Source organism: Arvicanthis niloticus, chromosome 5 (assembly GCF_011762505.2).
Source record: "Arvicanthis niloticus isolate mArvNil1 chromosome 5, mArvNil1.pat.X, whole genome shotgun sequence".
Classification (NCBI taxonomy): Eukaryota; Metazoa; Chordata; class Mammalia; order Rodentia; family Muridae; genus Arvicanthis; species Arvicanthis niloticus.
Genome location: NC_047662.1, coordinates 26,321,967 through 26,336,923, shown reverse-complemented (window position 1 = coordinate 26,336,923; position 14,957 = coordinate 26,321,967). Strand labels below are relative to the sequence as shown.

At 48.2% G+C, this 14,957-nt stretch overlaps 1 protein-coding gene across 3 annotated transcripts in view; it reads left to right on the top strand.

The window, feature by feature from the left end:
- The window catches only part of Csmd2 (CUB and Sushi multiple domains 2), a 575,537-nt gene that overhangs the window by 215,163 nt on the left and 345,417 nt on the right, over window positions 1-14,957 (top strand). For all 3 annotated transcript variants that reach the window (XM_076934176.1, XM_034502344.2, XM_076934175.1), the window contains exon 4: window positions 5,022-5,216. In XM_076934176.1, the coding sequence (XP_076790291.1) occupies window positions 5,022-5,216 (195 nt within the window). The remainder of the gene's footprint in view (window positions 1-5,021; window positions 5,217-14,957) is intronic.

Sequence of the window (14,957 nt, the reverse complement as noted above, 5' to 3'; positions counted from 1 at the left end):
AGAGGGGATCAGGAATTCAAGGCTATCCTTGGTGTCATAGTGAATTTAAGGCCAGCTTGAGCTACATCAGACTCTGCCTCAAAAACAAAAAACAAAAGAAAGGAAAAGGGGAGGAAGGAAAGAAGAAAAACACATATATGATGATACATTTTAAATATGTCTTACAGACAAGGCATGAGTAAGTATGCAGTGAGTATATGCAGTGAGTATATGCAGTGAGTACATGCAGTGAGTTGCATTCACAAGTCCAACAGCTAAAATGGCAGACGTTGTGAAGGTGATGAGCATTATGGGTAAGGCAGGAGGACCTGACATCAGAATCAGATATCTTCCATCCTTCACCCCAGCCCCTGGTTCTGCCTGGCCAGATGCAAACTCACCACACCCATGGTTTCCTCTAGTTGCACGCTGGTGGCTATGGGAAGACAAACTTCTTTGTCCCAAATCCTTCCCAGTTTTCTGGGAAAGTCAGTCACATGGCCGTGAGGACTGCTCTAGTTACTTGATGGTAGCTAAGACATCAAGATGTATAGAGGGTGTGCACAGATAGCATAAGGGATTCTCCATTATATGATGGGAGATCAAGTCCAATTAAAAATAAAACCTGGCATGATATAGTTCTAGCTGAATTCCAACCACAGAGGAGAAACATTGTCCTATAATCACAGAGAGTATTATGCTGGTTGGCAAGAGCTGGCCTTTGTTAGAGGGCAAAATTCCCCACTGCTGATCTACAACAGAATAGTTCAGTGCCAAGCACAGCTTTAATAATACCGTTCTGGGCCATGTTGGATGTAAATAGCCCACTCGTGATTTTTGTAAGCAATCAAAGGGAAGTTTTATAGACAGGAGAGCAAGATCAACTATAATATCTATGCCGGAAAATAAAAAAGTCATGGGGAACAGAACAACATCTGCAAAAGAAGCAAAAACAAAACAAAAACAAACAAAAACAAAAACTCTAAGAACGTGTGCCTTAGAAAGGCTTCTTTGTGGCGCAACTATAATCTGTGACTGTCCAAAGACCTTCATTAGACAAAGACTATACTTTAGACATTATCCTTGATATTATTTAGTGACAAATGTGCAGGATGGTTACAATAATTTTTTAAAAAAAAAATCAGTATTAAATAAGGGCTCTCAAGTGGTCACCTCTAACTTCTAAAGAAGTCTCTGTCCCTGGAGGAATCAGGAGAAAGGAAACTCATGTAGAGGCATCCTGCCTCTCAACAGAGCCAGAAAGACCCAGGTTCGCAACCAGGCTCTTCCATTGCTAGCTGCATGTCCTTGGCCAAGCAAGCTGCTTCTGCTCTCTGCCTCAGAACTGTCATCTGTGAAGGGAGGACAACACACACGTGGCCTACAGATTCCTTCGCTACATCAAATAAACTTGTTACCCAGGCCCAGAAGCCTACCAAGTACTCAGTGGGTATTAGAAATAAAATTTTAACCTCCATGACAGCCCTACTATGTGTTGAATTATCTCCCACTATCAAAGACCCAATGCCCAGTACCTATCAAATGTGACCTTTAGAAATGGTCTTTGCAGAGGATGATGTCATGTTGCATTAGCAAGGGTATACACTGCCCAGTAGAGGACATGGAGGTGTAGCAGGAGGACCTCAGATGAGCAGGGACAACTAGAGGGATGCATCTGCCCACTAAGAATCCCAGAGGTTGCCAGCAGCCAGGAAAAGTGCGAAGAGGGAAGGAAAGTTAATCTGCACCCCCAACCCCACCCCTACCCCGGCAAGGCTTTCTTCTGTGACCTTCTGGCCTCTATACGCGCTGATGACAATGCTAGAGTGTAGTTGCTAGTACCCTCTTTGTGTTACTTTGTTATATCCTCAGCCCTCCTGCCTAGCAAGGCCTTTAGAAGAGGAAAAACTGCCCTGGTCACCAAACAAGGAATGGAGACCCAGAGAGGCATGGGGTAAAGTTTGCATCTCTCCTTCCTGCCAAAGATCGAGGAGCAGGATACTAACCCAGCCCTCACTGAGCCCCAAGACTGTGCACTCTTCCTTCATTGTGTGACCACTTTGGATCAGAGATTGGGATTTTAAAAGGTGATGTGAGGAGTGGGCCCCACTCAATACAGTTACAGCCGGGTCCCAGTTGAGACCCATTTCAGAGTGGTCTGATTATGAACAGCTCATTAAGTAAGGAACGGTAAGCATTTGAGAGTGACTTAAGAAAAAAAAATCAACTTTTATTTATAGTGACGTTCCAGTCATTAATTTCAAAGGAAGAAAGCCCAAAGCAGAAGCAGGTTCATTAAAAATTTGACATTAGTAATTTAATTAAATTGGGTCTTTGCGTCTTGTTGCGGAAAATGAAACGTTAGTTCTACACCAGTTCTCAGCCGGTTTCCAGTCGGTTCCCTCCCCTCACCTTAGCTTGCTTGACTCTCTAAATGTTTACCTGGCTCCCTCTACTCCCAGTACTCACTCACACACACCATATTGCTTGTGCGGTAAGCCACCAGCAGGACACCATGAGAAAGACTGGGAGAATTAGGAGTAGGAGATGATGGGAAATGCAACTGAGCCAAAAGCAGGGAATCTTGGGAAAAGTTAGGTGAATAGGCAGGAAGGGACTATGGGAAACGCTCAGTGAACCAGCAATGTGGGGGTGGTTATAGTAAATACAACTGAGCCAGTAGCAGAGCATTCTGGGAAATGTTCAGCAAATCACCTGTAGAGGGTCATGGAAAATGTAACTGAGCCCACTTGGAGGGCCATAGGAAACAAAACCCGGGTCAGCAGTAGGGAATCATGGGAAAACTGAGTCAGCAGCAAAGAATTGTGGGAAACACCCCATGAGCTACCAGCAGAGGATTGTGGGAAACATCTACTGAGCCAGCAACTGCTGATCATGGGAAATGAGGGAGCTGTAGCAGAGACTTATGGGAAATAGTAGCCAGGGCCAACTGACAATAGCAGAATTAGATTCTTGCACTCAAGCTGACCTGTCTGGGGTAGAGAATGAAGTAAGAAGAACTTTTGGTTCCTTAAAATTACTCCAAAGCAAGCCTCAGAGGATGGAGAGCTACCTAGATGGATATACTCCAATCGCTGAGTACAGAAGGCCCACAATAAATGTTCGTTGCAAAAATGAATTGATACATGACTAGATGGCTTAAATAACTAATTATCCCACGATGATGTCCCTTTAACTACCAGGGACTCTGCTAGTCTCCAGGGTACACGTGTGAGCCAACCCCACCCACTGTCATCCTGATCTCGAAACCCAGTAGGAAGAAAATGTGGTACGTGTAGCTTTTATCAGTATCACACACATCCCGTTCTCCACCCCGACAATCACTGGATGTGTGAGGAACATGAGGCTCAAAAGCCTTGTGTGACTCTAAGTCAGGCAGGAGACAGCATTTGGCCTCAGACCCAGATCAGAACGGCTCCAAAACCTGCCATTTCCCTCTGCATGGAGCTGGGCCCTTACAGAGATAGAGAGTAAAAGAAGGGTTGGGGGGAGATGAAGTTGGATAAAGCTGTCTTACAGATGGTGGAGAACCTTGAGTCTAGTGAAGAGGGTCTAGAAGAGAGACACCAACAGCATGCGGGCAGGAAGAGGATGCTGTAAAGGCTTTAGGGAGGCCAGGGGATGCAGCCTGCTCTTTATTTTCCTCCTAATTGGCCATTTCAAGACCCCTGAGCCATATGTTATCTTTCTAGAACCTTAGCGCATTTGTCCCATCTGTCTGAAACATCTTTGACCTTGATAAATTCTTGCTCATCTCAGAGTTCTGCATAGGTGTGACCCTTTTAGAAAGTCAACCGTAGCCCCCTCCCTACCTCATCCATCTCCCACTATCCCAGGTGTGTCTTTAATGGCACTCATAGCTCCCGGGGCGGGGGAGGGGCTGAATGTTTGATTCACTTTCTTTGTGCTCATGTGTGTGCCAGGCTTTGCCATAAGCCCCCGGAGACCCCAAGCTTGTTTAAATAGTTACCAGGAAGGTGCTGCTGTGATCTCCACTTACCAGTGAGTGACAGAGCAGCTAAGAGACTTTGTCTTGGCTCCAGGGAGGCTCTGGAGTCTGTGCTCTTCCCATTATTCTGCTACGGGCTTCTCGGGGATGGCTTCATAAACTAATGCTGGCAAGGGGACAGGGGGAAGCTGGAGACTCACGGAGAAGAACTGACAGTGATCCTGTCAGGCTGACATTTCCGGTCAGTGCTCTGTGGTGCTCTCCTGCGGTGGTGGGAAGGGTAGCCTTTGGAGGTCAGGCATTTTCCAACCATGAGACATGAGAGAGGAAGCTGGGACCGGAGGAAACAGGAGACACGTGGGGCACACAAGTGCTGCATCCTCCCTCCAAGGCTGACGGGTCACGATGCTCTTGCACTCTCGCGGAGGCCATTTGCTCAGGATAATGACAGTACACGCTCAAGGGCTTTGATTGCTTGGGCTCCGGTTACATACTGTACAGCCTGTCCCCAGCTCCCAGTCCCCACTTTACACAGGCTGACCTGACGAGAACCCGAGAATTTACGTTTGTCTCCCTTCCTCTCTGCTTAGCCCAGCTTCCCCTTTAACTCCCTGCACCCCGCTCTACCCACAGATGGGCCTGCTGTTAGATAGGGTGGCAGTCACAAAAGAAAGGACACTGGGTTCTCAGAGCAATGAGCAATTGCTGAATGTACTCTTTGACTCTAGTGTGAGTTTTTTACTCAAGGCAGCCATGCCCAAGATGTTAGTGTTCCCACACAGAGGGCGGCTCCCTTCTCTAGTAACAGGGATGGATGGAACTAACACTCCGTGCTGCATGTGAACAAGCAGACCCCCGGATACTGGATGAAAATGCTCAGCCTCTGACCTCTGGGATGTAACCCATTCTCTGGTTATTGGCCGCTGAGAAAGGAGAGCTGGTCAGTAGTGACCAGCTACATTCAAAGAAGAAGTGAGGTCTAGGCAGGTGGCCTGGCCCAAGGGGAGTTGCCAGGACCTAGGATGTATAGGCACAAGCTCAGCTCACCAGCTATATTCCCCTCTCTTTACAGTTCTCCCGAGCCACACTTGTGGGAACCCAGGGAGGCTGCCCAATGGTATCCAGCAAGGCTCCACCTTCAACCTGGGCGACAAGGTCCGCTACAGCTGCAACCCCGGCTTCTTCCTGGAGGGCCACGCGGTGCTCACCTGCCATGCCAGCTCAGAGAACAGTGCCACGTGGGACTTCCCTTTGCCTTCTTGCAGAGGTAGGTGACTAAGAGGACCTGATAGGACCTAGTGGCAGCTAGGAAGGAGTCCCAAACTTCTAGTGGGATCTGTCTATGGGCAGAGTTGCACTCTATCCAGTGAGACTTGGATTCTCTTTCATGGAGATCTCAAATCTAGGAACACTGAAGGTCCTTGGGTCCCCAGGTGCTTCCCCAGGGTCCCCAGACTCACCTGACTTCCTAGTCCTTAGATATACAATCCTCAGGTTGCACTCATATTAAGAAATTCAGTCCAACCTTGTGCCCTGCTCACTGGCCCCATCTCAGAAGAGCCTACTCCCTTCTTGTTAGAACCATCACTATTAGACACTCATCCACGGAGTGCTCCTCCAGGAGATTCCTAATAGCCCTGTGCTGGCATTCTTCCTTTTTCACCTATAGATTCAACTTTCCTCCCGGTTCCAAGCAAGCCAAGGCATCGGTCACCCTACTGTCTTTTATTGTCCCTCCCTACTCATCATAGCCAAATAAGTGTCAATCATTCCTATTTGATAATAAACATATGTGATCTTCTTTTTAAGAGCTTAGAAAATACAGGAAAGGAAAATAGGGGGCGGGGACAAACACATTATATACATTTTAACCATGGTGTGTGTGCAATTTGTGGTGGTTTGAATATGCTTGCCTTAAGACGTAGCACTATTAGGAGGTGTGGCCTTATTGAAGTGGATGTGGCTTTGTTGGAGGAAGTATGTCACTGTGGGGGTGGGAAATGAGACATTCCTCCTAACCACATGGGAGCCAGTTTTTTCCTACTGGCCTACAGATGAAGATGTAGAACTCTCAGCTCCTCATGTACCATGCCTATCTGGATGCTCCCATGCTCCTGCCTTGATGATAATGAACTAAATCTCTGAACCTGTAAGCCAGCCCCAATTAAATGTTGTCCTTGTAAGAGTTGCCTTGGTCATGGTGTCTGTTCACAGCAATAACACCTTAACTAAGACAGCATTACATTTTTATTGTGTCCATTGCTGAAACAAAATACCTGACAAAGCAACTTTCATAAGCAAAGCTTAATTTGACTACCAGTCCAAGGGGGGTATGATGTATCATGGCAAGGAAGCCATGCTGGCAGGAGCATGAGGTTGTCCACTGTGCCAGCAGTCTAAATACTGGGGGGAGGGTGGTCTCTTACCTTTTTAATCAGTCCAGGACCCAGGCAGTGGGATGCTGCTGTTCATATTCAGGATGGATTTCCATGCCTGATTAAACTTGTCTGGAAATGCCCTCAGAGACATGTCCAGAGGTGTGTCTCCTAGGGGACTCCAAAGTATCAATCAAAATCCACTGTCACGCCTTCTCATCATCATTTGCCCTTTCGTGCTAGATCTGTTCCTAGATTAAAGTATATACCTAGGTTGGCATTATTCTGCCTGTAGGTGATTTTTAGGTCCTGTAAAGAACTACTACTTCTTTAGCTTGCTTCCTCTTGCTATGATAAAAACATCATTACCAAAAGCAACTTGGAGAAGAAAGTTGGTTTTTTTTTTTTTTTTTTTTTTTTTTTTTTTTTTTTTTTTTTTTTTTAATTTGGCTCAAAGTTATAGCCCATCACCAGAGAAAGGTGAGGCAGGAACTCAAGGCACAAATGATGCAGGGCTCATGGAGGAATGCTGCTCACTGGCTGTCTCTTCATGGCTTACTCAGGCTGCCTGCTTTCTTATACCACCTAGGACAGCCTGCCCAGGGGTGGCATCACCCACAGCAAGCTACCCCCCTACCCCACCACATCAATCATCTATCAAGAAAATGCCTTAGAGATTTGTATACAGGCAATCTCATGGGAACATTTTTCAGATAACTCTAGCTTATGCCAAATTGATGAAGAAGGAGAAGGAGGAGGAAGAGGAGGAGGAGGAGGAAGGAGAAGAGGAAGAGGAGGAGGAGGAGAAGAAAGAAGAAGAAGAAGAAGAAGAAGAAGAAGAAGAAGAAGAAGAAGAAGAAGAAGAAGAAGAAGAAGAAGAAGCAGCAGCAGCAGCAGCAGCAGCAGCACCACCACCACCACCACCACCACCACCACCACCACCACCACCACAGCTACCATGGCCACTATTGGGTACCCCACCCCCACCCCCACCTCAGCTCTAGTTCCTAAAAGTGGTACCAGGCTTGCTACCAATTCTGTGCTCACAGCTTCTTCAGTGTTGGCTAGCCCTACACACTGTCCCCACAGATGTTGCCCCAGTCAGTGGGAATTGTTCTGGCCTTTAGACTGCCTGACTTCCCAGTGGCCTTTTGTACTACTGATCAATGTTGTTTTTAAAACAAAAATCCCATTCATTCAATTTTACCAGTGATGACTCAGGAGCCAGACACTGTGCTGAACGCCTGCTACCTCTGAGAGGCAGAGAAAGCACGCAGCAGCTGACCTTTCTACTCCACCAATGTCACAGGAGGAAAAGGCCCCTTTTCCTTCTCCATGATGTCTTAAATATCCTTCTTCTCAATAGCCCTCCTTTCTGTTCAGTGGTGCTCACTCCCTGTCAGGTTGCTTGTTCCGCCCCTTGACCTAGGGCTGACTTTATTTAGCTCTTGCACTAAAGATGCATGTGTCAGGGCTGAGCCACACCACAATAAGATTTTCCCAGTTCACAATCTCAGGTTTCACAGTGTGATCGAATATCCTGCAACAAACCAATCTTTCCCTCCTGAGCTCTCATCTTCATAAAAATCCCACAGAAGCAGAATACACAGGTGCTTGTGTGGGAGAGCCATTGGCAGCTGAGACATGTCTGCAGGTAGTTCCTCTGCTTCAAGTTTGAATTTCCTCTTGGATGAATCTTTGCTCTGGAAAGACTAGCCCCAGGGCCAAACCACTCTCACCTGCCTCCATCTGCACAGTTTATTCTCAGCAGCAGGGATGAAAATCACCTGGCACACATACCTATTCCTTTCTCCTCGCTCATATGACAAGGCATCACCAACTGATCCCAGCACTCTTGCCTGCCGGATGGAGTCCATCTTCCAGAAGACAAACCACCACTCAAGCCCAGTTAACACTCCCTCATGCTTCTTTATTCTTCCAAGAGAATTGGGCTCACCCATGCTGGCTTTACATGACGAAGCCCGTGGGGATTAGAGTTGTTGCCCCCCATCTTTTCATGCCCCATATCTTGCTCAGGATCTGCCTCTTTTTAGGAGGTTAACATCAGGAAGGACCAAGTTGGTTGGATCTGACCTTGGATCCCTCACAACAGGTGTGGGGCCCTATGTGGCCTGATTCCATGTGCACCTGACCGTTTTTGTAACTATCCCTACCCATACCCTGTCCTGGGGATGTCACCTTTAACATACCCATCTTCTGATTTGTGACATGATACTAGAACCAGAAATGAAGGAATAGATGAAATCCATATGTTGTCATCCAGGAAGCAGAGTCCTTTTGTAAGCACTACAAACATTACCTGCTTTGGTCTAAGGCAGAAATTAAATACAAGTGTAGTCCTAGTCTCATCCACAGAGCCCATATTCATCCTGTTAAGGCAGAATTCCTCTGTTCATACCTTCTAAAATTTTCCCTCAACTTTCTCTTGCCTAGCTCCCAGCTCTGGCAACTATGGTAGGACCTTGGAACATTTTCTAGACCCTCTTATCTCTATAAACCAAACCCTTCACAACTCAATGAACAGAATCCTAGAGTCCTTTTCAGGACCACATTATTCTCCGGCGGGTAGAACAGTGCCGGACTTACATCTCTGCACAGCAGATAAGTTACCACAAACATGTGACTGTTCCTGGGGCTTGTGGCCTGGCCTTCCTGGTGCTTCCTTCTGCTCTCCCTTGGTCACTCCAGCTGCCCCCCAAAAGGCACAAGATGTCAGCCATCTCCTTTCTCCAGCCCCTTCTGCCTTGAGGCTCCCTGCACTTGGCCCTGCTTCAAGTCTTCAATTCACTTTGTAAACACTTAGAAGCCTGGCTCCCTCCTGATTTTGCATTCCCTAATACTCCCCCCTCTCCCCTAAGGTATAGAGTGGCCTTTTCCTAACCAAAGAGAATTGCCTCCTTGAAAGAGACGGGCTAGCTGATACAATGTCTTTTGCAAACACCAGTAAACAGAGACAAATGATCCGGTCCCCACCATCCAGCATCCGTGTGTCCTGACATTGGCAACAGTGGTTGCCTGCTGACAGCAGCCACTCCACATTTGTGGTTCACGAGTGTGACATGTGTAGGACTCTCTCCTAGCATCCTAGCATCCTAGCATCCTAGCATCCTAGCATCCTAGCATCCTAGCATCCTAGCATCCTAGCATCCAGCATCCTGCAGCCTCTCATTCAGTCCTGATTCTTCTCTTCACCTGGACTTCCCTCCTGGATGTTCCCTGTGTCTCTCAGAATCTCTTATCTTTGGTATGGCAGCCTGCTCCGAGTTCCAGCCCAGATGGAAATGACACCTCCACTACAGTCCTCCTTGGGTGTGTATTACACTCTGTTTATCCAGATTCTGTTTTCTCCAAACCTACTCCTTTGATTGACTTCTGCAGTTTTATGAAGCATCACTATCCATGGTGGCCAAGGTGAGCCACCCACAGGCCCTGTCCCATCCCTTTGGTCTTCTGCTACAGACGGGGCCTTCGAAACTGTAGGTGTCCCTTCACGGACTACCTCCTACCAGAGCCACACACCACATCTGTCCTCTACTGTAAGAGAAGGCACAGGTCTGACCGAGTCCCCATTGCTTAGCCTCACCCCTGGAACTCTTCCTCACTAACTTTGACAATGTTTGTTTCTTTAACATGGAGCAAAGGACCTTTCTGGAAAAAAAACAAAAAACAAAAAACCAAACCTCCAGACCAACTTGTCCCCTGCTGTTCATTCTCTGCCACGTGAGCCAAGAGAGAGTGCTTCCATCTGCACACAGAAGAAAACCTTAGGGTGGAGGTTCCCTGATACCCATGGGGCTGAGTTGCAGTTACTCCCTTCTCTCAGAGTCTGGGAGTTCCCTCGTACCCACAGATCCCACGTACTCCCTTTGTGGATGCATCCTCAGGAACATGATGAGCACTCGTTCTTCACGCTGTTCTCAGAATGCCAAACCTCCCAGGAGCAAAAATACCCACTGGTTGTTCAAGCTGTGACCGGGACCACAGCTGTGCCGGGGACCACAGTGGTACCAGCATGGCTAGGTTCGTACTCAGGAAGGACCATCAGCCTCCCACTGGAAAGCTGTCTGCAAGCATTCACTGAATCACCAGCAGCCTGGCTAAGCTTTGTTCAACCCTTAGTGTCCAGCAGGCATGCCGCCTGAGAGGGGGATTTCTGTGGAACACATGGCCAAAGCTCCCTAAGCTTTACTAGAAAGCTCTGCTCTATCCAGAGTGCCACTGAAATGGGGGTGGAGCATAGGATGTAACTCACAGGACAGGCAGAAAGGGGCTGCAGAGCAACCAGGGTTCCAGGCACAGCAGTTCTAAGGCTGACTCTCAAGGGGCCCACCTTCTGAGGATCCTGGTCCATCTGGGTTCTGTCCAGCTAGCAGAGAGCAGAAGGCAGTCCTGTGATGTCCCTTGATGTACCTGCCACTCTGGGCACATTCACAAAGGCAGACGTCCCTTAAGAGACAGGAGCACAGTGGAAACTCTTTGATCCAGAGCAAGGAAGACCATGTGTGTTACAGCAACCAGCCTCTGACTCAAAGAGCATCAAAGGAACCTTTGGGAAAAGGGAGGGAATTCAGAGGCATGAGGAGCCAAAAAGCAGGTGGGGGTCGGGGAGACGGGCTGGAGCAAGATGGGTTTGGTCTTGGAGCATCATGACGAGCACTTCTGGTTGACACCAGACCCCTAGGGGATAGGCATTCTCTCAGCAATGTCTGGACAACAGGCTTCAGGAATCTGGGCCTCGGTTTGGGGTGCACCTCACAGACCTTGCTAATAAGCAAAGGTTCGAAGTTGACCAGAAAGCTTTATCTGAAGTGCAGGCCAGATAGAAATGATTATGGTCAAGTGGACAGTGACCAGGACAGGTGCCTGTATCTTCCAGAATCACAAGAACTAGCTTCCTCAGGGTAACGTTTGAGGGTGCTTATGAACTGGTGATACAGGGATGCTCCTTCTGCAGCTAAGGGAGGCCCAAGCTAGCCAGGACTATGCTGTGAGGACTCACTGGCAGGAATCAGATACCCTGGACAGGAGTGTAGAGAGTAGAGGACCCAGAGCCCGCTGTGGCAGTCAATCAGGCAGTTTGCTGGTAGGGCATATTGTTGTGTGGACTGGAGTAACTGAGCCTGGGCTGTGTGGTTGCGGTTCTGATAGTCGACCTCTCGCATTCCTGCAGGCGTCCTGAGCACGTGACTTCCCCTTTTACCACTGTTCTTCCTGGAGCAGAACAAGTCATGGCATGGGGTCTGAAGTCCCATCCCCTGATTCAGGCAGGTCTGCACCTCGCCACTTGTATCAACTTGCTAAGAGGCTCTGGGCCAGCCACTCAGTCTCACTGTGCCCATTTTCCCAGCAGTCACTGGGAGTAATGGCGCTACTGAGTTCAAAATGGACTGGGTTTCTGTTTATAGATGCTTCTGGTGGAGGGCTTTGTTCCAACTACTACTGTGAGTCTCTGCCACAGACACTGCTGGCCCACACTGATCGACATGCTGGCCCTGCTTTGTCTAATTTAATCCTTACAGAAGCCTAAAGAGGCTACAGTGTTGCTACTTCTTGTTGTGAGGGAAAGAGCCCAGGCCTGGAGAGCTAAGGTGGATGGCTTTATTTCTGGTGATAGTAACAGTTGTAAAGAAGCTGAGATAGCCCAGGGCTGTGTTCCTGATGGCCAAAGTCTTGACCACCGCTACCACTGTGGGCAAGGATATTGGCAATCTAGTGACCTTGGCAGGAGTCTCACAATCACAGCAACACACTGACTGTGAAGTTCCTGCCCCTTGCTGGTGCAGGGCAGCTAGACTCTCTGCATGTTGAGGCATGGAAGCCTAATTTGTCTGTCTGAGTGCAGCTGGATCAAGCTTGGTTCACTGAGACCTATGAGGCAGAGAAACAGGTGTGGGCTGGGGCAGTTCTGAAGCCATAGAGTCCTAGGTTCTGATTCCAGTTCTGGTACAGGTAGCTGTTTTAAACTCAGCCTCAGTTTCCTCATCTGTAGCATAGAGGTTGTCTTAGTTTCCTCTTCAGTGGCTGTGATATGACACTCAGATTAAAACAGCTTAAGGAGGAAGAGGTTTCTTCTGGCTCACAGTTTAAGGATATAGTCAGCCATAGCAGGGAAACCAGGGCGGCAGGTGCAGGGAAACCAGGGTGGCAGGTGCAGGGAAACCAGGGCGGCAGGTGCAGGGAAACCAGGGCGGCAGGTGCAGGGAAACCAGGGCGGCAGGTGCAGGGAAACCAGGGCGGCAGGTGCAGGGAAACAAGAGTGACAGGTGCAGGGAAGCCAGGTGGCAGATGCAGGGAAGCCAGGTGGCAGATGCAGGGAAACCAGGGTGGCAGGTGCTCAAAGCATCCACCATTAAGAAAAGAGACATGAGTGCTGCTGTTGCTGCTGTTGCTGCTGTTTAATTTCCTGTCTCCTCTCATAGAGTTCAGGATCCCAGCCAGGGAATGGTGCCGCCCACAGTAGACACAGTTTTCCCACATCAATGAACATAGTCAAGAGAATGCTCCCTTATATGCTCAGGGGCTCCATCTTTTAGGTGATTCCAGTTTCTATCAAGTTGAAAATTGACACTAACCTTCACAGGGGTGTCTCAGAACTTTTTAAGTGGCTTGAGGGTTCTCAGTGCCCTGCTTGGCCCATGAGGGACACTCTACAAAGAAGAGCATCCTAATTCATCATGCACTGATCGGGTTGACATCACTATAACTAACAAATTGTCTTAGGGTTTTTATTGCTATGAAGAGATGCCATGACCACAGAAACTCTTATAAAGGAAAACATTTAATCGGGACTGGCTTAAGGTTTCAGAGGTTTAGTCCATTGTCATCCTGGCAGGAAGCATGGCAGCAGGCAGGCAAGCATGGGGCTGGAGGAGGAGCTGAGAGTTCTACATCTTGATTCGCAGGCAGCAGAATGGGACTTTGTTTCACACTGGGCGGAACTTGAGCATATATATGAGACCTCAAAGCCTCCCCACACTGACACATTTCCTCCACACCTCCTGATAGCGCCACTCCCTACAGCAAGCGCTGAAACACATGAATCTATGAGGGTTATACCTATTCTAACCACCTCACAGGTACAGGAGAGAAACAACTAGGAAGGCAGAAGGATTTGTTTTGGCTTGTGGTTTTGGAAACTCAAGGCCAAGATCAGCCGATTCCCTTGCCTTGGCTTAAGAGGAGGCAGAACATCCTGGTGGCAGGAATGTGTGGAAGGGGCAGTTTACCACAGACATCCAGGAAGCAGGAAAAGGGGTTCTTGGGGCAAGAGATAGCCTGAAGGGATACACCCCCTACTTCCTCCAACCATGCCCCACCTCCAGAAGTTTCCATCAAATTATGAACTCTCAGTGGGTCAATCCATGGAGAAAGGCAGGGCCCCCAGAACCCTTTCACCTCTTGATGACTGGCTGTCCTCACTGGGGCCAAGATCAATGGAAGCCTTTTGAAGAATACTTGGTGAAACTGTACCAACCAGGAAGACCTTGGATGTAGCTCTCCACTCAGGAGACCCAGATGAGGGGACACTGTGTGTAGAAAGACTCTAGCTAAAGATACTGATCTCATGAGCTGCTCTCATTACCTGAAGCTTCCATTTGTTGGTCCCGGAGGAAGAGGAGTTGATTTCTTGGGTCATGGAATGAGTGTTTTTTTCCTTTGTTTTGTTGTTATTGTTATTTGTTTATTTTTTGTTGGTTGGTTGGTTGTCTTGATTGACAAGCTAGGGTTAGGTAAGCTTTCGCTCACTGTGCATACCTTTTCCCATGATGCATCTGGAGCTTTGGTCATATGCACATCCACTCCTGCATAGGATGGTGAGTAGGGTTTCTCCCTAAAAATTCATTCTGAGGACACAGGTTGCCTTACTGAACATGCACCTAAAGCCAGTTCAGTCTAAATTATCATCCTGCCCCTAGTTTCAGGATAAGCTCCAGGAGGCAGTTGACCTCAAAGTTACTAAGGGTTTCTAGGGAGCTACAGTCAAATTGGCTGATCACTTTGTTAAGAGGGGGTGTACCTACTGCATCTCAGTGCAGGTGGCAGAATCCCAGCTTTGTAAGTGCATTGCTGGGATCTCTCTCTCTCTCTCTCTCTCTCTCTCTCTCTCTCTCTCTCTCTCTGTGTGTGTGTGTGTGTGTGTGTGTGTGTGTGTGTGTGTGCGCGCACGCGTGTATGTGTTTGAAGCCATGACTGTTCAAACCTTGGTTGCCTGCCTCAAGGCAATGCCTTTATGGAGTCAGAGCCCTGTTTCTTCTGTTTTCACTCTGGAATTTCAGGATAGTGACTCCACTCTAGAGCCTGTGAGATTTTCATTCCTCTGAGCCCAGGGATTCTGATCAGGAGGAGGTGGAGATAATCTGCAGAACTAGTTTTAGGAATAGTTGGCGCTTTGAAAGCATGTGATGGTGAAGGTTTGACTCTAGAAAGATCTGTAAAGCTTAGCCCAGTCCGCCATAGCTCCCAGGCATCCCAGGGTGCTCTTGGGAGCGGCCTGGTACATGCGTTCTCATTCTTCCCATTCCTCCCTGCACTGTAAGTCACTGAGGCAGAGGGGACAGAGAGATGGCTTTCTGAAATTATGGCTAATTGGAGAGACTTCAGGAGGAGCTAAG